Here is a 27,647-nt window from a genome sequence, read left to right on the forward strand (position 1 = left end):
ATTTCTGTCCTAGCAAAGCCTTATGAAGATAATGATACAAACAGCAAGCTGATCTGTTTCCTTTAGTTCTGAACAAACCTTGAAGTTTCTCTTGGAAGGGATAGGCAATTCTCTTGAAATGGTTTGGGATTCAGTTTTTATTTCATAGTAGAGAATTCTATTTCACTTTTCCAGTCTGTTGTGTGAAGCTTCCAGCAGATGGGCCTTCCAGTTCTGGCAATACCCTGGCCAAACCCTTCCTTTGTCCTTAGAGCTACAGACTTAGTTGTCTAGGAGCTAGAGTTCCTCAACAGTTAATAAGGGAGAAAAACGTATATTCAGCAGTAACTCATCCCTCATGTTTTGCTACGTCTTAAATGGAGTTAATCACCTGAGGGAGGTATCTTTCTCTTCACTGATAAACAGAATCTAGATAATTGCTTTGATTTCATGTGTCATCTAAGAAACTTTCTGAGAATTTAAGCTGTGTTTTGTCACCTCTATTAGCCTATAACTCTCAGCTCTAAGTTTTACTCCCTAGTGGTCTTAGTCCATTTATTTCCCTGCAGAGGAGATGCTGTTACTTATATCCTGATTTGGGGGTACCTTGGGTGAAGACTCCTTCTCCCTGTTCCCAGCGTTTGTGTCTTGAGGAAGAACACATTGTAAGGAAGGCAGTTTAGAGAGTGATAAGGTCCCAGCACTTTTTTGCACTCTCCTGGCCTAAGTACAAACCTCTAAAATAAATTTCTGTGCTTCTGGAGGACTGATTGTTGCAGTTGCCTTAGTTGGGTGCACTCAGCCTGGAGAGGGTAGTGTAGCAGGCAGGGACTCAAAGGAAGATCTCCTTCAGGTGATTATTCAGAAATTTACCTCACTTTGAAATGCTTGTACCTTGGATCTTTCATTCACTGTGACCAGGTTCATTTTAAACATGACTCATCTAAAACATGAATCCCAACAACCATTGCATGTTGATCCTGTAGTGGTGTTGTTTATAAGCATGGTCTCCTGCCATGTGCAATTTGACATATTTATGGATCTCGATTACAGCTGATGATGGCAAGGATGTCATCTCCACGTTACAAGGACATTGTAACCACGAGCAGAACTCAGGTGAAGACACTTCTGAAAGCTATCTTTACATGTTTACATACTGATTGTCAGTGTCCTGCAGATCTTCCTTTATGGCTTTTAATTTTTCTGTATTTGTTCTTTTTTTTTTTAGGTGCTATAGATGAGTTATTAGAACTGCAACCTGAAGAAAATGGTATGATATGATTGTGCATGTCTGTTTCATCTGTTTCATTTGCTTTTCAATCATAGTAGTCAAGTATACTTTTAATTTTAGATCTTAATTTATTTCACTGTCTGAAAGGTAGAATGAGATTATTCAGCTGCAGTATTTAAATAATGTTAAAGGAAACTCAGCAGAGACACTATTCCTGACGTTACAATATGAAGTAAACCTTATTGGGGATAAAATGTTTATACCAAGATTAGGTAGACTGGACCGTATCCTATTTGCCAACTGAAGCAGATTCCATTGTACACCTTACCCCTCCTATAACATGTCACAGATTTTTATTTTGGTTTTTTAGTTGTTGTGCTACAACTCTTGGCAATACACTAGTAACCACAAGATTTTGTGTTAAAAATGTACATATCAGAAACAAATAATGTAGTCTTCTTAAAACCATGTAAGAACTGGTGACTTCTTTCAGACAGAGAGGTAATTAAATCCACAGTGCTGTCCTTATACTTCTGTGAGTTCCCTGGCAGCTCAAGGGGATGTGCTGTTTCACCAGATAACATATGAAATATCTGGGTTAAAATTTTATAAGTTTTCATAAGAAGTTAGAGTGTTTGTAGTTTTTCAAGTGCTTTTCACTCATATATCTCAGAAAAAATGAGTAAAAAAACTTTCAACAACCAAAACAATTGTGGCAACTCAAAAAGCAAATGAAGCAAAGAAAAAAATCTGTTTGTGTGGTTTAGTCAGTCAGACTGAGAGCATTTGGGGTATTTAATGCACTGCCTTCATGGTAGGTAAGGATGTTGGCAAACACCTTGACTTTGGATTGGCCATGGGCTGTGTCTTGCACTGGGAGGGAAATTATCCATGTGGAGAATCACCCATGAAGGCAGGCACCAGCAAAGTTCCTCAGCTGTCTGCAGAAGCAGCTCTAATCTGTGAATAGACAAGGCAACAATGACTGTTCTGTGGTTAATGAAAAGATCGGTGCGTGTCTGATAGTAGCATTTTTTTTCTTCTGGCTTTCTTTTTACTCAGTTCCATTCCTTGTTTGGCCTTCCTAGTGGAGATACAGATAATACATACAGTTATTGCTCATACGAGCTTAGCTGTGTCACTTAGAACACTTTTTTCTTTACTTAAACAGTTAAGTTAATGCAAAAACTGCTGTGGGGTGTCTGCATTGGCTACGGTTGGCTATGGCACTGCTACAATATGAGCCATTTGCCTTAATTTTACACATTAACTAGCTCTAGGCTGATGAATATTGTACTGTTTTAAGTGGAGCAGTATAGGTAGAGGTACTCTTTCATGTGTGTTTCAGAAGGAAGTCTTTATCATGTGTTGCCAATCATGTACTGTTGTAAATATTTTTAGTTTCTCTTCCCTTTTTTGTTTAACAGCAACAAAGCGAGGTAAGTTTACAAAGGAATTGTGAACATTGCTACAGGCTTGTTCAAACAGAACAGAAAGAATACAGTCACATTGTTCTTCCAGTGTTTTAATGGAAGGTTTGGATTTTTTTCATGGGCATTTATAAGGTTGGGGCAGCATGTGCAGACAGAAAAAAAGGATTTTGACTGAAAATGGCCAGTGAAAACAGAAACAGGAAAAGAAGTAATAGAAGATTTACGGGTAAAGTGAGAAAGTCCCTATCATTCTAGTAATCTAGCAGAGATACCACATGAGTAATATCTCGGTAAGCAAGGCTGGTTTCTAGATAACCTTTATTGCAAACAAGAGTAAAACCTGCTGCTGCTTACTCAGAGCAGCCTGAGCCTGAACACACCCTATCCTGCCCTGCCACGGCTGCACAGTCCCCACAGGAAGATCAGGAAGATTGCTGAGCCACAAAATGTGTCACTCCTCAGATTTCTGGTGGCTGTACACCCTGAAGCAAAACCTCGCTGCTCTTCACATGTGAAGCTTTGTGTTGTACTTGCTGCTAAAGTCAAGATGGAGCTCCTGCAATGGTTCCCCAAATGGAGCAGAGCTTGGCTCTGAGCTGTGCTGCTGCATTGTTCCGTTCAGGGCACTTGTGGTTACCTGTGGTGTTGGTGCTGTGTCGTAGCAGGTCTGCTACAAAAGCTGCTCCCTTTGCATCTCCCCCTGCAAGTTCATGAAGGGGCTTCTTGATGCCCCATGGAGCTCAGAGTTCTTCATGGCCTTTGACATAGCAGGTGTGTTTCCCCTATGGGAGGATTTACCCCTCTGTCTTACCTGCTGAATAACTTGGGGGAATTGGAGGTACTTGAACAATGTTAATATTCTTTGCTCTTTATCTGAAGATGGGAAAACAGCCTGAAAATTCTTAAGAACAAATTGTTTTCTGTGGTATTTTAGTTATAGTCTAGGGAGAACATCAGGAGAATTGACGTGTTTCTAATGTTTCTATTTCTAATTTTTAGGCCCTGTCAGGGAGTACAGAGGTATATCAAAATGTGAATTAGAAAGGAGTTGAATCTCACAGCTGACTTCAGTAATGAATAAAATAATTTTAATTTGTGTTGGTTTATTTGTTTCTTAGTACGTAGGTGTGTGCACTGACGCATGAGCCTATTTTAAAACACAGTTTTGTGCTTTTTTCCTCCTCTGACTCAACTTCAACCATTTAATTGTAAATTATTACAGCAGTTGCCAGGAAACTTTTCTGAGAAGGCTGTTGAGTTTCAGTAAAATGGCCTGTTGCAGACACTTGCTACTGTCAATCTTTTATCCCAACCCAAAAGGGTTAAAAGCATTTTGTAAGTTGAATGCAAATTGGAGAGTTCAGCTGTTCTACCAAAACTTTGGAAAACTGAAGTTGCTTCTGTGCCTTACCACAAGTTTGAAACAAGCATAAGTAAGATAAACTGATCTGGATTTCAGGAATGTAACATTATCAGCCTTGTTAACCACCATTTTTGTCATCTGCAGACTTCCACAGTGGAGCTCCAAATGCTTCCAACTGGAGCTCCAAATGCTTCCAAGTAAAATAACATTTGGGGTCCTTGATAGTTCTTTAACTCTCAGAATGTTTTGGGAAAGGATAATGATCCTGGTTTCATGTAGTTTATATACAGTTTCTAAATATAAAATATATATTTTATATTTACAGTATCATGTATTTTATATAACTATTTAACATTTCTAAAATAGGAAAAAATTATTTTTGAGGAGCAGTGGCTCAAGTGATCTAAGAGCTTCTTCAGCTGCAGTTCTGGTGCTGGAAAAACTAGCACAGGGAATCAGAAGGAAAGTGAGCCCCAATTATTTCTCAGCAGCTTATGAGAAGGAAAAAAATACTACAGCATTGGTCAGCATAGAAATCTAACTCTGTGTGATAGACTAACCTTTTTTATGGGGAAATACCCCAATAATTCAGGCATGGATCAGAAGGTCATAAGGGAGATCTTAAGTCCCCAAGTCTTATTTTTGTTTTAGTTTATACCAATATGGGGTTTTTTTGAGACTTTCAAATAATGTTTCAAGAACCAACATAAAAGTAGTATTTTCCAATTATTTAAATATTAGACTGTGTAATGATTTTGTTGTGTTTAATAGATTTTTAAGCATTTAAGCATTTAAGTATTATTTTCAATGAGAAGCGAGTGTTAACAGCAGTGAGGTTATCTAAGATAAAGAAGGAATAATTTGTTGCATAAGGTATAAACCCAGATGTCCAAGAGAATTGAGTCTAAAAAAGAAAATAAATATTCATGCAAAAATATTCCATCTCACTTAACATACCTCGCCTAGATTGGCTATGTTTTAAAAAGTCCCTTATTGACTTTGTCTAAAAAAACCTATTTGTCTTGACTCTCTTGTTCTGAGACAGCTTCAAAGGAAAAGTTTGTGAGGTCCTTGGAGCCAGAACTTGGTGATAAGGATGACATGGTATTACTAAATGAGATCCTCAACGCCTCCTCCCTGGATGAGGGGGAATTCAGCAAAGAGTGGACAGCTGTTTTTGGACAGGCTGCTGATCTCACCATGAACTCTTCAGCTAGAGATGGGGAGAACACTTCATCGTCTGCAGTACCAGCACCATCGGGCTTCTTACCCTCACAGCTGCTAGACCAAAACATGAATGACTTGCAGTCATCCTTGCATGGTGAGAGCTCATCTTGTTCTGTTCTGTCAGTAGGTTGGGGTTAGGGCTTAGAGTATGGTTTTCTGATGTGTAGAAGTGTGGTGAAAGTTTATATGGTACCATGGCTGCAGAAATTGTACCTGAAATTAAAGCAGAGTATGGCCTAGAGAAAAAACACATGTGTAACTTATTTGTTTTTCTAGCCCTTCTCATTCAGTGTTTGAATGAAGTACCCAAAACCTAAAGGCAAGATTACTGTCTTGAATGTTTTCATTTAATTTTTTTAAATTTTCTTTGAGATCTTTAGAACCTTGAGATTTTTTTTTTTTTCATGAAACAGAAAATTTGAGTGGGTTTTTCTGATTTAATCACAACTGCTGTCTCTGTTAAGGGGCCAAGGAACCAAAAATTATTACTGTATTTTGTGTGGAGATACTATTTTTAAACCATGTAGTGAAAATCAGTTGCTTTTTTTTTTTTTTTCCCCAAGTATCCTATACATTGGATGTAGGGATATGGGTCAGGTAGATTGGGTTGTCTTATCCTATCAGCCATGTAGGTGGATTTCTCTTGCAGGCTGGTTACTGATGCAACTCTCTCTCCCTTCTGTTTCTTCTCTGCTGTTAATTCTCTTGGCTTTTCCAAGCTACTGCTGGGGAAAAGAGGGGAACTAAGGCAGAGCTTTCCTACTGCTGCTTTGGCCTTGAGGAAGGAAGAGAGGGAGGAAGGCAGGCTGGTGATAAACAGCCAACAGCACCTACCTTTGTGCTCCTTGCAGTCTGGCTGGATCTTCTGCTGGGCTTTGCAAGCTGGAGGGGACCTTGTCTTTTTGGGCTCTGTCCCAAGTCATTTAAATCTCACTTGGGAAGAGCAATATAGGAAACAGTAGCAGGCTGACCCTATCCTGGAGACTGTTTCTTGGAACCCATACAACTGGAAGAGTCATACATGAGGTAAAATGACCTGTGACATTTTGGCAGGAATAAGAAAGTCAGATTTACTTTATAATTAATACAGTTACTACCAGCACCCCTAAAGCAAGATACCTTGGTTCATTGGCTTCACCACTTAGATGAAAAACGGGAGAATGACATTTGTAATGATGCACAGGTTTAGATGTAGTTTTATAAGGTACATGGTTTTTCAGCAAATTTCTAAAAATGGCAACAGAAATATTATGAGATTGATTTTTTTTTCCACAGCTTTACATGCTTTTAAATATATTTTACATTTCAGTGCAATTTCCATTTTTAAATGTAAATGTGTTTTTAAAGGAAAAGTATTTTTAGGTACAAGTAGCAAGCAGAGTTGTGCATCCTTTCTGATGTGGCTGTTAGCTTTCATTTGCACTGGCATTGGGTGCAGCGTTAGAGACTTCAGAATCAGAATTCAGTAATGTTGCATTCAAGGAATAGTAGAAATGGAAAATCCATTTCAGTCAACATGGTATTCCAAAATCTTTTTGAATAAAAGAAAATAATAAAGCATAAAATATGTGGATGTTTTCAAATGGGTTTCCAAGGTTTTGGCAGAAGATTGTGGTAATTTATGTACCAGCACTTGAAAAGTCAGGGTTAATCAGCTGAGTGACTGTATCTGAAAATAATCTTTCTAAATGTTTTGTTTCTTCTTTTCGCTTTCTAAATATTTCCAAGATTTTGTTTCCTATTTTTTAAGAGAATATGAAATTTGTTCCATTTTATATCTTGTAAAAACTCAGCTTTAATCTTAAACTACATTTAATTTCACTTCACAACTTTTCTTTCAGAATTTGACCTTAACATTAAATACAGGAAGAGAGAAATTTTTTTTTTAAATACTAACTGAAGTATAAGCATATCCAGACATACAAGTTGGAAATATTAGAATATATGAATTATATTTTTACTGAGGACTTGGGATACATCTCCTGCATTTATTTCCCTAACTGGTAGGATTGCTTAATAATTATTCAGTGTGAGGTGCTACACTGTAGCCTCAATGTTGCATACTTCCTGTGTGAATTTGGCCTTAAGACCATAAAGATTCTTAAAAGTCACATGCTTAACTTTAAGCACATTAACTTTTCTATTAACTTCAGTGGGATTACTTACTTATTTTACGTTAAGCACGCTCATAAATCTTTGGGGCTTTGTTTTCTCTCTGCCTCAGATCTTAATCTGTAAAACAGGCACAATGCTATGCAGGTTATAAACTGTTACGGTCAGGAATTCCCAGCTCAGAGTTTTCTCTGGCTGTATTTATAGGCAGGATCCAGCACAATGGGACTCTGAATTGCTATGGGGCTACCAGGTGCTGCTTTAAAATACATATAAATGTGTGTGTGTGTGTATATATAATAGAAACAAAGCATGCTCCCAATATATCTTTTATATTCTCCTCCAGATACAGCTCTGTAGTTCAGTTGCCTTTCTACTTCTTCAGAGGGAGCGTTGGCTTTCTCTTTTCGTGATGTTTATGGCCTCATTTTACTTACACATTTGTACCACTCAGGGCTCTTCTTTATCTTCCCTACATGTGCATGTATTCTAGTTCATAAGAAAATGCACAGCTCACCATTTCCTTTTCTAAATTTAATCATTGCAGTGTTGGTGAAGATGCTTGCTGAACAGCAAGCTGTTTGGTTTCCTTGCTGTCTTGGCAACAACCTTTTGTCTGGTCACGTAACAAAGCCATCCTAGCAAACCAAAACAGGCTTAGGGCCACCAACTGCTTTCAAACTGATAGGCTGTGGTTTGGTTTTGAAAGATAGAGTTGTTCTCTGTAGCTCACTAAAAATTTAATTCATGAAAGCATTTCATAAAAATTCTGTGTCAGTCTTTCCCGGTACCTTTATAAATCAGTAATTTCGTTATGAAAGCATCACATATTTTCTGGAGTGTATTTGGTTGGATTATTTGTTGCTATTGTTAGGTGATTCTTGTTTTCTGGGTGAGCTACCTGCATTTTATTAAATGACAGCCAGGCCACAGCATCTCTCACAGATGTGCTGCCTACTAGGCCTTAGTCCAGGGACTCCAAAAGAGGGAGGGCTCCAAAGGAGTTCACTGTCTGGTGTTTTGCTCCCTGACCTGCCAAATAAACCAGTGTAAAGGAACATCAGTGATGTTGCCAGGAGTCAGTTCCTGATTTTGCTGAAGTCACTGGGACTTGCACAGAAAGTTTCTGGCAGAGCTCCCATTCATTTCTGTCAGATTAGGATTTGGCCCTCTTTGTTTAAGCAGCTGAATTTACCTGTTGTCATTCATTGCCATATCAAACACTTTCTCATAATGCATCTCCAAGCACACAAAAGCATTGCAGTCTACTGTAGTTGTGTGTTATGTCCTCTGCCATTCTTGTTTGTAACACAAGCAGAGAAAATGCCTGGAAAAGTGTGTCATTCTGCAGGGTTAATGTCATGCTTTCCAATATTACCATTCAGATTTGCTTATTTGAAAGATTAAACTCTTAAGACCTCACTTTCAGAGGGCAGAAGCTGGCTCACAAGCCTTTATCACCTTTGTTAGAGCAAATACATGTGAGCAGTCTGCATCCAGATTTTGAAGAAGTTTTTGGTTAGTTTCCTTAGAGATAGATACAGAGGATGTTTGTGGCTTTAAATTTCCTTCCTAATTCATGTGATTTTACAGAAAAACTGATCTTGCCTCCTTTTATAACATAGCTTGGGCTTTAGACTTTTTATAGGCAAGGTAAGATCAGAGAGTGATGAGAATAATCTACTGAAAGAGAAAGGGTTGATGTGACTGATGTGGTTGTTGCATTACCTGTCAGGATGCTGGGTGCCAGTATCTGAAAGGGCTCCCAAAAGAGCAGAAAGTAAGGGGGGGAAGGACAAAAAGAGTAAAAAAGGATGTGAAAGCATGCACTTGTAGAAGAAAAGAGACTGAAAAAGGAAATGGTAGCTGGGTGCATAGATGAGTATCCTGTTTGTGATACTGCTAAATTAGATGGATAATTGACCAGGCCAAACTTAAAGGATAAATTAATTAAACTAGAAATACTATCTCCAGTCCTCTAAATGTAATATAGCACATGAATTTAAGTATCTTAAGCAAGGGACAAAAATATTGGTTTTTTTTCTAATATGTTTCTGCAGTATACTACCCCTAATTCATTTTGCCAGCCTGTTCATCTGGCCTTATTAACTGTATTTATCATTACTCTTTTGTGGATATAGAATATGCATGTAAGAACAAAAAAATTACTTCACTTTTTCCTGCATAGTTGCTCTCTTCTTGCTGAGAATCTCCTTTCAAATAAAAAGAAAAAAGAAATAGTCCATTAGAATGTAGTTTCAAGTTAACTTAAAGTAATTAATTTTGAATTTAATTCTTCAGTGTTTTGCAATGAATTATGGTTTTTTTCCAGAATTACTTCAAAATTAACTAAAAAATTTAGGGCCTCTAAATAAGGTTTTGTCTGGAACAATGGATGAAAGGAAAGTCTTTGGACTTGGAAAAAATGTTTAATATGTGTGGTATTTCTACCCAAATGTAAGTGATTCTTTTCCCTACAGCTGTGTTCAACTTGATTACTGAACTGGCTTTTCTGTGACTGTGTGTTAACTGATTCAGTGAGAGAAACAAAAATATTTTCTAGCCAAGTAGAAGGTTTGAAAAAAGTATAGTTGCCTGAAGCTGGAGATGATGCAAGTGATCTAGAGATACTCTCTTGTAAAGGGTGTTGCTCCTATGCAGGTCTGACTGCTGACTTTGTGTGTACAAGGAGAGATAGGAATGGCCATAACTGTAATCCTCTGCTCCTCTGTCTGATGCTGCCAGACATTGGGGTGTTGGAGCTAACAAAGTAAATCCTCATGCTAATGCCGCTGTATTACTGAATTTTAGGATGGGCAGCCAGCAGTGTGAGCCCACCATCAATACCACAGCCAGCACAGAAACCACACAGCCTGAATGTGAGTGATGACAAGACGCCTGTGAAAGGTGATAATCATGGATTTTTTCCAGTTACTTGACTTTTCCTTTTAGCTCTTTTACCTTGTATAGTGTCTCATGTCTTCCCAGTTACTGTGGTAACAAAACTTATTTTTGTAGTAGCTACAGCTCAGTCTTGTGCTCCCTGAGTACTCTGTTTCACCTTGATTAGGTGTATATGTGTGTGTATGTATATTTTTGGTAGGCTTAGTGCTAATCGCATGTCAAAAGAGTAATTTACTATGTAACAAAGGAATTGTAGCTACAGTTTCTTTTACCTACTTTAATTTAGACTCACACAGAATAGCATCTGCATGCACTTTGAGCTAAACAATGTTTTTAAGCTCTAAGATTTAGATTTGTGGCTAAAATACAGGCTGCTGATAAGGCAGAAGAGCCCTAATTGCAAATTTTTTTCGATAAACATACATGATATCAGTAATCATCTTTTAAAACTTAATTCAATTGTTGCAACTGAGCCAAGAGTGCATAGTCCTGCCATCTACTGAGACAATGGCCTGCTGATTTTGGACTAGGATTTTCTAGATAAGTGAACCAGAATTATGTTGAATTCTGTCACCAGCATGTAGCCAATTCTGTGCATTCACATTTGGTGATACAGAAGAAAGGGGGTGACATGTGCTCCTTCCCCTGAGATTTTTCAGCTCAGCAGAAAAAAACAAAAAGAAGGTTAAGGTGTTTTGGAAACTGTTTTGGAAATTAGAGTGATTATGCAGCCACAGCACCAGCAAAAGGAATGGCCTTCAGCTATTTGGGAATCTGTGGTTCTGAAAGTGGGAGGTACCAAGAGGAGTGCTATGCCAGGCAGAGCCTATTTTGTCTGTAAACTCTTTGTCGCAAAGAAAGCTTTCATGTGCCATTATCTCTCTCAGAGAAGAGCATATCTTACTTCACTATCAGTATAATACATGTTGGGCATAGGGACACAAAAAAAAAAAAAAGGCAAGTGGAGATGTACCTTTTTCATAGCAGCCAAAGTTGTTACTGCTTTAACCTGAACATCTGCCCAGTTGGAATAAAAGCAGGCAGATGACCTCTGTGAAATACATGTATCAATGTGGACACAGAGGTGCAATAGTCCAGCTGCTGTTGGATATATTCCCTATTCACATTTTGGCTATATCCATCAGAATTAAACTACTGGGGACAGCCTATCAAATACAACCCCTCTCTTTCCCTCTCCAGCCAGTGCCTTCCCATTAAAACTTCATTCCAGATGAGTAATGACCTTGTTGGTTACATACAGGGGAGACGGAACAGTCACATGAATTGGATTTAGGCAAAGGAATTTAGTCCTCTAAGAGAGCTTGAAAGTAAAATTTGCCTTCACTTTCCTTTTGCTTGTTTGCAGGCATGCAGGGGCACACTCAAATACCTTTCATGAAACAAAGCTAGACTGAGTGAGATTGTTTCTATTTCTAGTTAAAGTGTTCCTGTACTTATCTTAGCAGGAGCCATATAAAATACATAGCAGACATGTAAAACACTCATTCTTACTAAAGTTCTATATTCTGACAAAGATAGTGTTTTAGAATGCAATCACTCATTCTGATTTTCTTGTCAGAAGTGCCCTTGGTAATATTAAACAATAGCATGGCATTTGTTTGACCTCAGTCAAACATTCAGTCAGTTTTGTTTTAAAATAGCTGACAAGTCTGTGCATTTCTTATTTCTTTCTTTTTTTCTTTTTCTTTCCAGAATCTACAAAGAATCCTAAAGACTTGACTGCTTGGTTCAGTCTCTTTGCTGACCTTGACCCGTTATCCAATCCTGATGCTGTTGGGAAAACTGATAAAGAACATGAATTGCTTAATGCATGAGTCAACTGCCTCTGGTAACTAACATTCTTCCCTTCATCAACACTATTTTGGAGTTTAAAAAAATTTAATGAAAATTAGTATGCTGTTGTGAAACTATAAAGTATGTGCCATGATAATAAAACTAAAGGGAATTAATCCCCTTTTCTATAGGTACAGTTATTTGCTCTTGTTTTGTATAAAGAGTTCGCATTTATTTTCTATGTGGACTTACAAAATGAGGTTAGGAATTAGGGCAGATTTCTTGCCAAATTAGATTGTCTGCTGAAACACTGTCTTTGCCTGGGGTGATGTGGAGCTAACACCGGAGTGAAATACAAATTGCAAACCTATTTTTTTATAATGTTTCTTGAGTAAATTAAAAAAAAAAAATCATGTAACTGAAGAGGCTGCATGAGTCAAACATCTATCATGTATATAATATATCTATTACTGCTATGTAAGATGTCAACTAAATTTGTTTTGTTAGTACTCACAGTTGAAAAACCTGTGCTGGAGCTAAATATTGAAGAAGTAAATTTGGGTCTGTGCAGCCATTGAAATTGTGCCCTTTCCAATCTAACTTATTTGACAAACTGCACTACATAAACATAAAGAGAAGTCATGCCCAGGAGGCTTCTTTTTCTGAGTTTTTTCTCCATTGCACCAACAGAATTCGCACTTGTTTGCAGAAGTTTCTTGGAACGGATACTTTGCCATGCCTTCAATCCATTTCTGTTTCTGTTCTGAGAATTTTTCATCCAGTTTATTTCTGAAGCATGTGTTACTTTAAGCTTGTTGTGACATTAACTCTTTAATAAAATGATTTTGACAAAAACCACAACTTTATTCCCACTAGAATGCTGGTGTGCTGTTGATTGATACATAACAAGCATCTGAAGATAAAAGATGACCAGTTTGTAGACAGTACTGAACACTGTTTCTGAATAGTAATGCAGAAGAAAGGACAGTGAGAAAATTTGAACTCAATGTGGTGTCCCTTTGCTTACCTGCAAAAGGGGAAAAGGCTCATAGAATCATAAAGCTTGGAAATGGCCTCCAAGACTACTGAGTCCAACCTTGGAACAAACAGTTCCCCTGCCAGCTAAACCACAGCATTCAGCGCTATGCCTGGTTGTCTTTTGAACACTTCCAGGCACTCCACCACTTTCCTGGGCAGCCCATCCCAATGCCTGACCCCCCCCTTCAGTGGAGAAATTCTTCCATATGTCCAGCGTGGACATCCCCTGGTGCACCCTGAGGATGTGTCACTAGCCAGTAACGATCACAGGCTCCATGTTCTGTACAGGACTCGCTTTGCGATTTATTATATTCAGCCTTTTTTCATTTGCTTGATTTTCCTTTTACATTGGTGAAGCATTTCACAACCAGTTATCTCTACACTCAGTTTAATCCCTGTTTCATGGTCTAGTAGGCAACTAAGTACCTGAAAATAACTATATAAATGTACAAGTTCATTGAATTAGCCAGCTTCTTCTTGAGTGCAGTAGAACATTGTTGGATGTGTGCACTGAGCAGCAGTAATGTGGCTTTGGTGCCTCCTATCTCAAAAGCCACATGCAAGCAGTGGATGTGAGGTTGGACTGACCAGAGTTCATCAGGGTCAACCCTCAGCAAGCTTTATCCCTGTTCAAACTGTCATGTTCATTATCCCATCCCATCCCATAACCTGGAAGTGTCCAAGTACTTTAGCTGTTGCCAGAGAAGTTCTTCAGATGCTTAGGAATGGATTTTCATATCTAATGGATAAAGATGGTCTGATCTTCTCTTTGCACAGTCCCCAGCCCAGCTGGGGCCCTGAGGCATGTAAGACCTGGAATCTGATGTCAGTGCTGCACTCTTTCTAAAGGTAAAACTTGGTTCCCTCCATCGTGTTTGCTGCTCTTTGGTACTGGCTGCTCCTTGTTCAGTGAGCTGCCCTTTCTGCACTCTGTAACTTTCTTGAGCACTAAGAGGGGGCTGAATTCACAACTCTGGGCTGCAATTCTGGCAGTACATAATCTACAAAGGGGGTTAACTGGGAAATACCTAAGGCTTACACTGGGGTGCACTTACACTTAGGGGTGCTAGTTTGTACTACTCATAACAGAGACTGTTTGCCTGAAATCCTCTCCATCCCAAACTGTAATTATCTGCAATGCCAAAAATGTTAGTGTCAGGAGCTCGAGGGAGACCAGGCTGCTCTTCAGCCCAGCTGGGTTACCACAAAATCATTAAGCAGATTCTTGCAACTTTAAGCAAGTCTGTGGTTGCTAAATTTACTGTGGATTACATTTGTCTGGATAGTTTCTAAAAGAACACTTGTGGACAATCCACTCCAGCATTTTTTAGTAGCTGAAGCAGTTAGGTGTAAAGCAGAGAGGAGGCTGTATTGAGTTCAAAATAGCCAATTAACTGTTCTTAAAGGCTCAAAAAATGTTTGTTTGTTCTTTAGGTCACAGATTCTAGACTTCCAGGATTAAAAAAAAAAAACCAAAACAAGGCACAAAAAAACCAAACTCCTGTCTTGACTGAGACAATTAAGAGCATTGCAGAGGTTCAGCTAATGATGTTCTAAATCCTTATCCTGTTTTTAGGTAGGAAAGCATCAGAATCATCTTCCCTTTCACACAAGGCAAACCACAGGTGCAGGGTTTTTTCTTTTCCCTTCTCCTCACACAAACTGCACTACCAGTTAGTTCATATTAAGCATTGATTTCTTGTAATATGCAATTTTTGAAATTACCTAAGCTTTGAATAATTTGCAATTTTTTCACACTTTCAAATGAAAAAAAAAAACAAGCCAGAGGTATTTAAAATGTAACTGATTTTGCTTAAAGAAAAGTAATTGAAATCGCTGTGTACAGTGCATTATCATCATAAAGATTTAGTGAAGTTGAAAAACAGAGCAGAAGGCTACCATCCTGCAAATAGACGTTGTTAATGCAAAGTACAGAGCTACAAACAACCCTTCCCTACTAATAAAGAAGTGTCTGGCACGTGCTTGTCAGCAGCCTGGGCTGTGGAGTCACTCCCAGGCCAGTGCCACTGAGAGGGCTGTGCTGTGCTGTCAGGCTTGGGACAGCAGGGCAGTTCATCATCCTGGTAAAATTACAGATTGATTTTCTACACAAATAATGTTCATCTTGATTTAATATGCTTCATTCCAGTTGCATATTCTGATTCAGTAGTGGATTGTTTTAAAATAAAAACAGCTGCAGAACCCCTATGACAGATGAAAACAGTGGCAATTGATTAACTGTCCTGATTGTGAAGTTTATTGAATTTGATGTAATTGATTCTGATGATTCAAGGTTTCTACAAATCTCAGAGCAGCTGCTTCAGAGGAATTGGACTGTGAGCCTTGGCAATTGAACAGCTCATAGAGAAAACTAACAAGTAACTTTGTAAAGTAACTTTTCTGGCCTTTTGAAATGACCATGATTTATTTCAACAGAGTAGAATAGGACTTACCTTGTTCCTTTCTGCTGTTTCCATATCCAACATTGCATGAGCATGACACTGATGTACTTTGAAGCAGGACCACTTGGCCACAAGCAGCCACAGGCCTTCCCCAAGCACAGTTGACACCGTTACCGGGTGCTGGCATCATGCTGCCTTTTCCTGGGGCCTTTGTAAACTGCTGACTCCTTCCAGTCACATCCCACTGTGAGTGCCAGGGGAGACTGGATGAGCAGCACCAAGGAGTGAATGGTGGGTGTACTCTCCAGTTCTGGTGGTGAGGGTATGTGGAGTCAAATAGCCCCAGAACACAGGAAGGGCAACTGGAAGATCCTGTCTTCTCTCAGTGCAGTTCCCAAAGATGCTCAGATGTCAGAGCAACAGCAGGAATGACCATGGTGCAGGTGCAGCTGCCAGTACTGGGTCCCTCCTCACTTCTTCAAGCTTCCTTCCAAGCACTTACTGCAAATCCCCCTCTGGTTAGCTTACTTTTACAACTTCTGCTCCTTGTATCTTATTTTTAAACAAGCCACCATATGGGGGAGGCAGGAAGCAGAGCAACCACCAGGCTTGCCTACAGCCAAGCAGCAGAGGCTTTGCCTCAGCTGAGCAGCAGAACAGCTGAGATGATCTAGCACCTCACTGGCCAACCAAGCACAGCAGAGCTGCAGGGGCTGCCATCGTGCCTCTGCTGTGCTCAGCCCAGCGCAGCACACACGCAGTGCACAGGCAGTGCACAGGCACAGAGCCTCTCCTGGGACAGTGAACAAGGGCACCGTGGCCAAACAGGCCCTGCAGGTCCAGCAAGTCTTGCCTTGGGTGCCCAGCCAGCCCCCAGCACCAAGGCACACTGGCCTTGCAGTCAGTCAGAGCAGTACCTGGCCATTCATTAACAGTGCTCTCCCAAGCATAAAATTGGCTTTTCCCCTCCCTTACTAATTACAAACCCTGAGCTGAAGTATGGCCCTCCCTTCAAGTCAGACAAGATGCTTGTCAGCACAGGAGCTCTCCCTCCCAGAGTGGGTCCACAGGAGGGCCACGAAACCACTCAGCAGGGCTGGAGCAGCTGTCCTGTGGAGAAAGCTGAGAGAGCTGGGGTTGTTCAGCCTGGGATGCAGAAGTCTCTGGGGGGAGACTTTACTGTGGGACTTTGTTTTCAGTAGTTTGTAAGAAAGACTGAGCCAGACGTTACTGGGGCCTGAGGACAAGAGGCAGGTTTTTAGCTGAAAGAGTGTAGGGTTTAGATTGCACATAAGAAATTTTTTGTGGTGGTACTGTTTGGCCAGGAAAGTGACCAGCCCCAGCCCTGGAAATGTTCAAGGTCTGGTTCAATGGGACTATGAAAAACTTCATCTCATAAAAAAATGTCCATGGCAGAGGGATTGGACTAGAGGACCTTTAGAGCTCCCTGCCAATCCAAATCATTCTGCGAGTCCGTGACCAAGCGAGGAAGCCGCTGTTTGCCAGACAGCAGTGTTCAGCTCCCAGCAGCTGCATCAACTTCTAACTCTGTTCTACCACAGCAAAAGCTTGATGGGCCCAGCCTTGTAATTAATCCAGGGTGGGTTTGAAGTTTCAGCTGCTTGCAAAAAGTTACATTTAAATTAAGAGAAGCATGCTGTAGCTTGGAGGTGGAAGCCCGGCTGACGCTACCTGACAGCTATTTATGCTGGTTGCTGTCAGAATCCTTTTTGGGATAGGGAATACCCAAAAAAATTAGGAAAAAAGTAGATAGGCAATTTTAGAAGAGAGAGCAGACCTACCTAAGCTGTTAAAGAAGTTACAGCCAGTCTTCTCTTTAAACAAAAGTCTTTCATCTGTCCCAGAAGCTTACTTTGTGGGGCGCTTCTTTTTTTTTGGATTTCCACAACTATACTGGCAGTAGGAAAGGCCCGAGGACAGGTGTTAGAAGCCATTGCTTCATCAATAGGCTGGAGCAAGGTAAAAAACAACTTTAAAAGTGCTACACAATTAAGTCATCCAACCCTGTCTCCATCTAGGTGGGTGGATAACAGCTGGCTGCAGGAAACAAGCATGCTGAGTGCAACAGGAGCAGGATGCGACAAGGAAAAAGCCCAAACTCCTATGTTACAGCTGCTGATTTTTCTGGACTGTTTTGGCAGTCTGTGTGGTGCTCCCATGACCATCTCTGCCTTGAACTTGAGTACCAGAGCTTCAGAACACCAGAGCCTGACAGCAGAGAGCAGCCCTCACTGAGTTTCATTTTCAGAAAGATTTTTAGAAGACAACACAAAACATGAGACAAGCCCCATGGGGGACTTTTCTGATCTGCAGTTCAGCTGGGTCTTGGGCTGATCCAGCCTTTTCTGCAAGGTTTTCCCTGGATTTGGAGTCAGCAGCCATGCTTGCAAGAGCCCAAGGCACAGGAGTAATTCAAGGCTCTTCCCCCAAGAGCCAGTCTGTGCTCTGGAAGTCACAGAAGCCTGCCCAGGGCCCGGGGCTGTGAGCATCCCAAACCCATCTAAACGTGGGCCACCACTGCCCTGGCAGGTCATTTCCAGATGGAAAAGTCTGCAATGGCACTGATCTGGCTGAAAACTTGCTACCCTCCCCCACCCCCCCCCCCCCCCAAAAAAACCCCACTGTTTGAAGCAGCAGAGGCCACAGAGGGGTGTGAGGCTGCACAGTGGGGAGATACCAGCAGCACCACCACAGCCCTCAGGCAAGACCTGTGGTCACCTCTACTTGTCACCAAACCACAGCCAAACTCACAGGCAAGATACTCGCAGTTATTGCTGCTCTTCATGTGGGGGAATGATTACAAAACACCTTACTTGAACAAAATCTTGCTTTTGTTAATTCTCAACCTTTCCTCCCCCCCTGCAGCACTGAGCTCTTTGCAGCTTTTGCTTTCATTTTTAAGGCAAGTGACCCAGGTCTCCTTGGAGGCAGGAGACCTCTTGACTTCACCAGCCTTTGCAATGTTCATAAGTTACTACTGCTGTGCTTCAAAGCCTCAGAGTGTGCAGGTCCATCTCACTGCTTGCAGTTTAAGCCATGGGAATGTTGCTGAAACAAAGTATTAAAGGAAATAAGATTAAAAAGCAAACAGGCATTCAGGAAGAAGGGCTGCACTGACACTGCTTTACAGCCCCTCTCTTGCCCCCATCCATTTTATCAGCCCATCCTGTTAGCAAATATTAAATGCAATTGAAAAACACTAAAAATCCATAATGGTAATTTTCCTGCTTGAGATTTGGAGGAACAGATTGAACTGTTTGTCCTGGGGTGGTTTTTAATGAATAGTGCAGCTTGTCTATAAGTGGTTTGGGTTCCCTTTCTGTTCCCCATAAACATGTGAAGTACTTAATGCAGGGCTTAATTGAGGTTGATGTATGTAATGTTGTTTTCTTTAGTGGTTGTTATCCAAGTGAAAAAAGGTAAGTGTTTCAAGATACAAGAAAATGCTTTTACAGGCCCAAAGTAAGTCCTGTTGTGTAGCAGCACCAATACAAACCAAGTTCTTTTCTGCAGGGGCCAACTGCCAAATTTCACTGTCTTTCTTCAGGGAAGATTAATCCAATATATACACCATCAGCAATCTCAAAATCTCTACCAAGGTGCTTAAGTTTCTGCACCAGGGCCTATCAGAAAAAAAAAATACCCAAACACCTGACCTATGATAGCATCAAGTAGCTTGGGGCCAGTTTTACCATGACTCAGGTGATCATGTTCCTGTCCCAGTGTACAACACCACCACCGTGCTGCAAGAACTCCCAACAGCTGCAGGAGTCCAGGTTTGCAGGTTTTCCCTCTAGTTTGCAACAAGGAGACAACATCTCCCAGTCACCAGAGATGGTGGAAATGAAAATCCCATGCAGGAGGGGCCAGCAGAGCCTGTACATACCACAGTGGGAAACAGAAACTTCCACAATGGGGAAGGCTGAGATGGACAACAGCTCCTGCTCTGGCAGACCCGCACCCACAGGACAGAGCCAGTGCCATGAAGTCCCTGAGCCTGACAGAGGTACCAGCTTCTTGTCCAGCCTGGAGGTACATTTTCTCACTTACTGAATACAAAGGCAAGTTATGATACAGAGCAGCATTCAAAGCCTTTCAGCCAGGATGCAACCAAAGGGACAGATACCAATCTACAGATGCCCTGATTTATAGAACAAATGACATTTATCCAGGCTAATACTCCTCTGGAGTATTAAGGCATCTGCTGTGTTCCTAACCCAAGGAACATCCTGTACATACCAATGCAGATATACAAGGTTGCCCTCCAAACCAGGGGCCTAGGCTGCCTTTGCTTTCCCATTGTTTAGAACGTGCAAGACCTACTCCCCCCATCTTCATCACTCTCCTACCCCCAAAGGTTTAGTATTCCCTTGCAGAAGAGGAAAACCAGAAAATCCTCCCTTAGAAGAGATTTCTTAGGTACTCAATTCAGAAAGTGTTTAAACTATCTCCTTGGAATTCTCCACTAGAACCAAAGCCAGATCCACCATTGTACCCAAATTCATTTAATGAACAAGAGCCCCTGAATGAAGTGACAATCCTTAAAATACACCTACATGCCCCATCCAAAATACAACCATGCAGTGAAAGCAGGTAGTGTGGTACCATCTCTGTGCTGTCACGGAGATGGAAAGGTACATCTGAAGCTTCCTGCATTTTCAGCAACTGACCTCAAAATGAATGGATCTCAGCATTCTCAGGATGTGAACTAGAATCCAAAGGAATCACAAAAGCAGATTTAAACACTTCTCCCCGCCACCTCCCATTTCCTAATAACAGTATTTAGTTTCCAAAGGCAACAGCCTTTCTAAATCTTTCACCAGAATGAGTTCTTACTTCCTTATGTAACGAGCCCAAGGATAGTACCAACCTTATGGAAAGGGAAGCTGCTACTCTCTGAGAAACCTCTGCATCACAAAGATAGGGTACAACTAGAAATTCTTATCCAAATAAAACTCAGAATCACCCAGTAACTGCATCACCCAGATTTTGGCAACAAACTTGAACAGGAAGTCTAGTTTCTTTCAGCTTTCTTCTCCTTGGAGAAAGAACCTCTGTCCATAAAAATCCCAAGAGCACTCAGATCTCACCTGCAGAAAGCAGTTGGGCACCCAGTTTTAGTTAACATGACTTACACCTGGCAGTCTTGGATTTAGATGATGCAACTAACTTACTACTTATTTGGAGAAGTAAAAATTAAAGACAAAGGTACAAGAAATAGATTACCATAGGTATTGCTACTGCCCTGAGCAAACCCTATTTTCAACCAACAGCTGCACAAAGCACTGAAAAATTTAACCACACACACTTTGCTGTGCACATACACAAAAATAAATCTCACACACACCCCCCCTTACTTTTCTACAGGCAGTTATTAGCCTAATTGTTCTTTGTTATGAAGCTCAGTCTCTAATTCAATGGGGGCAAGAGATTAGACAATCTTCTCTTCTCCCAGGCTTCCAGCTCCTCTACCTCTGAGCTTTCCAGGCTACAGATCAAGGCAGCCTAAAAATTTCCCATCAGAACTTCTTACAACCTCAGATAAAATTTCCTATTCTTAAAAATGGGGTCAGCTCTCTATCCAGCTTCATCTAATTGCTCTTCTTTCTTGTCATCAACTGAATTTGCAGTTTAACTTACATGCTCACTCACTTCCAATGTGGCCCTTACTGAGGAAACTCCCTTATCTCCTCTCAGCCCCACTTGAGTGACACATTATTTCTGGCACCTATTGCCCTCCAAAAAGACAACTCCTACTCTCCAGTTTCTTACCACCTCTCCATAATTACAGCACTATAGAGGAGGTGCCAAAATCAAAAGAACTAATAAAGCTACTCAACTACCTCTACTTTACTGAAGACCTCATTCATGTTTGGCACACCAAAAATTCCCAGAAGCCAAAAGTTACCCTCAAAACCCCATTCCAGACAGTTTAAAAGATGCGTTAACACCCTAGCTGAAAATATTGCAGCATGTGCTTCTTTAGTGAAGCAAGAATTCCTAGGGTAGTTAAAAAATTTCACCTCTAAACCATCAATTGAAATGTAAAATGCCCCAAATAATCACAAGTTGGTAAGGCTTATAAAAACTATATTTGAACACATCCTTTGTAAAATCATCTTTTTAAACATACCAATACTTGAAACAAAAATCTTTCCTTGCATGTTCACCCAGTAATTAATTATACTTAGTGCTAAAACAAATCCACATTTTTAGTATGAATTCGTCTACCTTCATTTTCTTACTGCTAAACTTAAAGCTCATTAGTCAGTATTTCCTATGTGTAGGTATTTACTAACTGAAATTAAGTCACTCTTCAACCATCAAGTTAATCGTGTTGAGCTCCTCTTACACAGCCGCTTTCTAGTTTTTCCAGTACTTCATTCCTATAGCTCTTTCCTGAGCCTTTTACAGTCTCTCCCAAACTAGAGCTTTCCAGGACTGTTTACACTAATGCAAACAGAAACAAGATACACATATTTTAACTGCATGTCAATCTTTCATCAAACAACTTCCTTCAGCCAAGTACCAAGTATGGATGACTGTACGTGTAATGCGTGCGCTTTCCCAGCTTTAATTCACTTTTCCCTTGCATTTAGGTTCTGGACATACACAGTAGGAACTTTGGCTATTTCCTCCCAGCTGAGCTGCCTCAAATCTGTGTTTTCATGGCTGTATTTTGCACAGCAAGGCAGGCTGTTTTACAACAGTAATTGATGTAAAGTTCTACTAGTTATCAGTCATCTCCAAACTGCTTGGCTTGTACCTCAAATAATGTCTGAAGGTCCCAATCCAGTACCCTGGAGGAAGGCCAGGCTAGGAGGAGCTGGTTTTGCTAAGCCTCCATGGTGTTTGCTTACAACTGAATAAATTAGAGATGTTGGCTGACATCACAATTTCTCTTGTTCGTTTTACTCCTTACACTTGTATACTGTGGAGATTCTGAGACTATCCTTGTGCCAGTACCTGGCCCTTCCCAAGAGCAAATTTGTCAGGAAGCCAGAAACACTTCCCAGACAGCACCCTGTTTCCTAAAAGAAGCAGGTCACTTACTTGTTGTCCCCTACCCCAGCATACACAGCCAAGGGCTCTCCTTACACAGACCTCCAGTCTCTGAGGCATTCACTTCCACAGCCACAAATTACTAGAAACATATACGCTCAAGCTAAGATCTTTTATTCACAAAACAGGGACTCAAGGCAAAACTTTTTCATTAGCTCCCTACTCTCAGAGCTTTTCAGACTCCTTGTTTTGGCTTTGGGGAAGACAGAGGCAGTGAGTTACACACAGCCAAGTGTGGCTCGTGTGGAAAAAAATCCAAAATGTGACTGACCAGGCAAGGCCTGGGTTCATGGGGATGCTGAAAAGCTCCCTGTGACACAAACTGCATCACATCTCTGCAGGCTTTTGTCAAAGTATTTCCTGGGAAAACACCCTCCCGCTCAAAGCCTGAAACTGCTGCAGCCAAATCCATTCAGGGGACAGGACGGTCACAAAGTTACTGCTAGGAACCCCTTCAAGCTGATGATGAAAGGGCTGAAATGAAGCCATTTCTGACTGAAGGACAGCAAGCATTCCCATGGGTGGGTGGGATCACAGAAGCATAGAATATCCTGTGTTGGAAGGGACCCACAAGGGTCAATGAAGTCCAGCTTCTGGCCCTGGATTTTAGTTAAGTTCCAGTTAATGTTTTTAACACACTCACATAGAAACCTTGTAATCTTTAGGATGCTGAGAACTTAAAATTTCCACTGACTGATGACAAATAAGCATTAATCCATTCTTGATGGTTATTGCTATAGTACTCTTCAGTAAACACTAACTTTGGGGGATTTACATGTATTTAAATATTATCCTTCTTTCCTCCTCCTTCCCCCCCACCCCCATCTGGAAAGAATTATTCTGCAAGTCAAATGACAATCATTTGAGTCATACAAAACAACATGAAACCAAGACTGTCAGTAGATTTATACCACATCCTTTAGGAGTTTAGTTTCACATAGTGAAACATCTAATGGCTTTCATAATTTTCAACAGATAACTTGAAATTAGCCATACCACAAACACAGCAGCAGATACGCAGTTTCAAATAAGTCTTAACTGATTTTTTTCCTGTGCTATGTTGAAATACAGTATGCCATTTAAACTATATTTAAACATTCAGCTATTTGAAGGGGTTTTCCCCACTCCTGAGTACAGCATTATGCAAAAATCAATAGATAAAAGATCTTGTTCTAGAAGACATAGCACACTAGTCATACATGGTTGGCATTATTCTAGATGTAAATTTGGAACAATATTAAAATTTAATCTCCTTCTATGGTGTTTCATGCACAGTTTCCAAAGCAAATAAATGAACCACTGCTTTTGTGTGTTGTCCCCACCACTTTTTTTTTTTTTTTTACTATAATTTTTATTTAAATAAGACACAGGAACTTCTATACCGAAAAAAAATACAAAACAAAAGCCACACACTTCCTTGTGTAAAGCAATATTGTGTGATAATTTGAATACTGTTCAGCACAGTGGCTAGAAATAACAGTACAACTATGTACAAAACTTTAAACAATATTTGACAAATTTCTACAGCTGGATGTAGAATACAATTGAGATAAACAACTGCTGGGAAATTTACATGGCAAAGCATTAGCTTTAACACATTTGGTTCAAAACCTTCAATTCTGCTAAGAACAAATGTGCATTTTAATTAATATTTAGTTTCTCATGGAAAAAAATATAAAGAACATGTAATGGCATTGCAAATATTGTACAGAGTTCAGCACTGATCTAAAAACCACTCATCATATCCCCTGGTAACCTAACACCAATAACTGAGACTACAATTTCTTATCTGGACATGCCAGAGGATAAAAAGGTCATCATACTGCAATGTTAGTCTAGAAAGAAAAATATTAAAAGGAATCGATACTTACATCACGAGTATTACCTCCCCTTTATCTTCAGTCTATAAAATATATAGTGTTTTCACCTAGGCCTGAGATTAGTAGGGTTAAAGATGGCTGCTGTGTTTCAATAAGCTTTTTCACATGAAAATGGTTAGAGACAGACCTCTCTCCTTCTGCGTTTTCTGCAAGGGGAGTCAAAAAACAGTGGATGTTTTATAGGCTGTGAATTCCACCTTGTAAGACAGCGTTAACAAAAACTCAGTAATAAAAAGGAAGCAATGCTTTATCTCCAAAAAAAGCACGTATCTAGTGAGTAGTTTCTGGTGGCTCACTCTCATCCCCCTCCAATCTCTTCAAAAGCAGAAAAAAACATAAAAGAGCATGTTTCAATGCTCCTAGTAGCTGCAGGCTACTAATCTCTTCAATTCCTGGAAATGGTGAACCTTATTCTCTTAGGAACAGACGGCATACACGCAGTTCCACCAAGCTGAAAGCAATGGAGCAAGAACATCAAGTTTATTTTGCCTTTGGGGTCCTCTTGGTATCACAGGAAATTATCTCTGAAAGCAATGCTCCTCTTTTTCTAGTACAACAGAAGAGTGTCACAAACCCAATCTTGCCATGTACTATTTTGAGACAGTGTCCAGCCTGCAAAACCAGGATTATTTTACATGGATTTTTCTTTTATTTACACTTAAGGAGGGGGGAAAACACACTTTTACACACACAGCTTAAGTAACTGAAAGTTATGGGAGAAGCTTTAAGTAACATGAACTTAAAACTATTGTTTTCCCCACCCCTCTTAGAACACCCACTTGCTACTTCTGGACTTTCATCCAAACACAATTACTCACTACATAAATAAAACACCGCTCATCTAACACTGCTCAACAAAATCTGAAAACCTATTTCCAACCAGCAAATGAATGAACATTTCCAAAAGAGAAACTAAACATTAATTTGACTTTTAGACGGTAACAGTAGCATTTCACATCCTTAACTGCCAACAAAAACCATGAGAGGAAATCCCCAATCACCCCCCTGTGAAACCTAAAAGAATTTCTGTCCTTTAACAAAAACATTCTTGTCTTTCAAAATCCTCTCACACACAATGTGGAATGTTTCTCATGTACAGCCTAGTACTGAACACTTTATTTGCAACAGTTTAACAGTCATTAACTGAGCAACACCTGAAACCTTTAAATGCCACAATTTTACATCTATTGAAATGACAGTAAATGCAACAGTTGTTTTACTTGTAAGCACATGACAAAGTGATACACATCACAAATTTGCTGGTTCTCCTCATGTTCACCCATGTCCAGGGTCATCATTCACCTGGATCTGAATGCACTTATTCCAAGAAAGTGGAATGTAATGAGGAAATATAATGCATAAAACAAGGAAAGGCAAAAGAGTGATGTTCCCTCTTTAGCTTTGTAGCTGTAAAATATTTTATATTCCAATATGATATACATTCCAAGTTACCTGAGTTTACACTTCAAGAGAAGTACCTGAAGCTAGGCCATAGGGTGGGCACTGTGCAACTGCTGTGGCCATTTTTTTTTTTTTTTTTGCATTGTGTGTATTACAGAAGTTAGAAACATAAACACCTGGATCAATTGTAAACATAATCCTGAAGTACAGTATTTTCCATAGGACACAACACAGCAAGACATTTTCTATTCAGACAGGCAACATTTTTTTTATATATAGAGAGAGCTTATTTATACTGTAGAATTTGAAACAGAACACAGGACACAGTACTAATCTGGTCAAACGTACTATGAAATGCATAGTCTCCACTTAAAACATTTCATGTAATATGGATTCTGCAGGCATTACTGCTTTCTCACAAAAAATGCCAAATATGGATTCTGTCCCTGCCAAGAACAGTGTTGAGATATTTTTTTTGAATGCTGCTAAGTATTCCGTGGTGTTCTGAAAGGTTGCCACCTCATGCAGATGTATCTGAACTGGGATCTCCTCACTCCTTGTCTGGGGCAGAGGCCTGCTCCACCTTGCTCTAGATCAACACGTAGCTCTGAGGAGAGGAATGCTCTTCAGTCTGAATCTCCTGCAGGAGCGGCTGCTGCTGCTGGCACGGCTGCGGTACCGGGGTCTCTGGGGAGTCCATTGTGCTGGTGTCATCTGACAGAGATGAGAAAGAGACCCGAGACGAAAGCTGCTCAACAGTCAGGGTGCTCAAACCTGTGCTTTGACCAGAGTTTGGAGAGTTCTTCAGCGTCAGGTCTGAAGCGGGAAGGAGGGGGCCCAGAAGTTTTACAGGACAGAAAGCTGATCCGGTTGGGATGAAATTAACCTTGTTTTTGTCAGGGCATGAAAAGAGAGGGGCTGAGACAGGCTGACGAGACCTACAACGAGAAAAAAGATTATATATCTGGCCAGCTGAGATGCTCTTCACGTCATGAACTTTGTGGTTCTATACATTGCTAAAATGTGAATGACAAGGAATGGGATTAATTGGACAGAGGGGCAAACATCTTCCATATTGGCAGTCAGCTAACTGATCCACAGCATTAAAAATAGTACCATCACAAAAAATGACTTGGTAATTACTGGACAAACATGCAACTTCCAGCACGAAAAATCTGCGGTACATATGCACATGGAAAAATGCCATGATTAATTTAGAATGGCACAAATTCTTCTTTGATAAGCGATGCAGCAACAACACATTTAGTCGTTTTAAATTCCTTTGAGGACCTCCACAAAACAGACCTCTCATTTCCCATATTCCATACTTTGTCTGGAGGCTTTTTCCACAATCCAACATTGCTCCCTTTACCACCCAGAAGGCAACGAATGCTGCTAGAGCAAGAAACATCCCCTCCTTAATTCTTTCATCCACAGGAGCTTAGCATGCAACCTCAACAGCATGTGCTGTGCTCAAATACTGCTGGGTCTAGGGAAAAAAGACATGATGTCCAAGAGTTCATTTTCCAATTTCTTGCTCAGCAAAAATATTGAGCAAAGTCTATGCCATAAGCATACTACCATCTACAAACACTTTTCATATGTTTCATTCCATTTTCTATGTTTTATACACATCAAAATGCAACTTATGCTTGAAATGGGTAATTATGACAAGGGGAGTTTTTGCTTAAGCCATGAAAATTTAAAATGTTAAAAAAATACATGGAAAGAGGTTTATATAAATGCTTAGGAAATTAATGTACCTTATCTTTCCTGCTTGGATTTTTGTTGCCTTTTGTA

General features: G+C 40.2%; 2 protein-coding genes across 10 annotated transcripts in view; one reads left to right on the plus strand and one right to left on the minus strand.

Moving 5' to 3' along the window:
- The window catches only part of ICA1 (islet cell autoantigen 1), a 66,077-nt gene extending 53,190 nt beyond the window's left edge, over positions 1-12,887 (plus strand). For 4 of the 7 annotated variants that reach the window (XM_084226116.1, XM_084226115.1, XM_084226121.1 and 1 more), the window contains 5 exons: positions 1,033-1,095; positions 1,208-1,249; positions 5,052-5,327; positions 10,157-10,252; positions 11,963-12,887. In XM_084226116.1, coding sequence (XP_084082242.1) covers positions 1,033-1,095; positions 1,208-1,249; positions 5,052-5,327; positions 10,157-10,252; positions 11,963-12,084 — 599 coding nt within the window. In that variant the 3' untranslated portion in view covers positions 12,085-12,887. The remainder of the gene's footprint in view (positions 1-1,032; positions 1,096-1,207; positions 1,250-5,051; positions 5,328-10,156; positions 10,253-11,962) is intronic. The other 3 variants (XM_084226117.1, XM_084226119.1, XM_084226118.1) reach the window with 3 other exon arrangements.
- An 11,123-nt stretch (positions 12,888-24,010) lies between these two features.
- Positions 24,011-27,647, minus strand: part of GLCCI1 (glucocorticoid induced 1) — a 53,551-nt gene continuing 49,914 nt past the window's right edge. For 2 of the 3 annotated variants that reach the window (XM_084223336.1, XM_084223335.1), the window contains exon 8: positions 24,011-26,785. In XM_084223336.1, the coding sequence (XP_084079462.1) occupies positions 26,437-26,785 (349 nt within the window). In that variant the 3' untranslated portion in view covers positions 24,011-26,436. The remainder of the gene's footprint in view (positions 26,786-27,647) is intronic. The other variant, XM_084223337.1, reaches the window with a different exon arrangement.

Source organism: Fringilla coelebs (genome assembly GCF_963513975.1).
Source record: "Fringilla coelebs genome assembly, chromosome: 1".
NCBI lineage: Eukaryota > Metazoa > Chordata > Aves > Passeriformes > Fringillidae > Fringilla > Fringilla coelebs.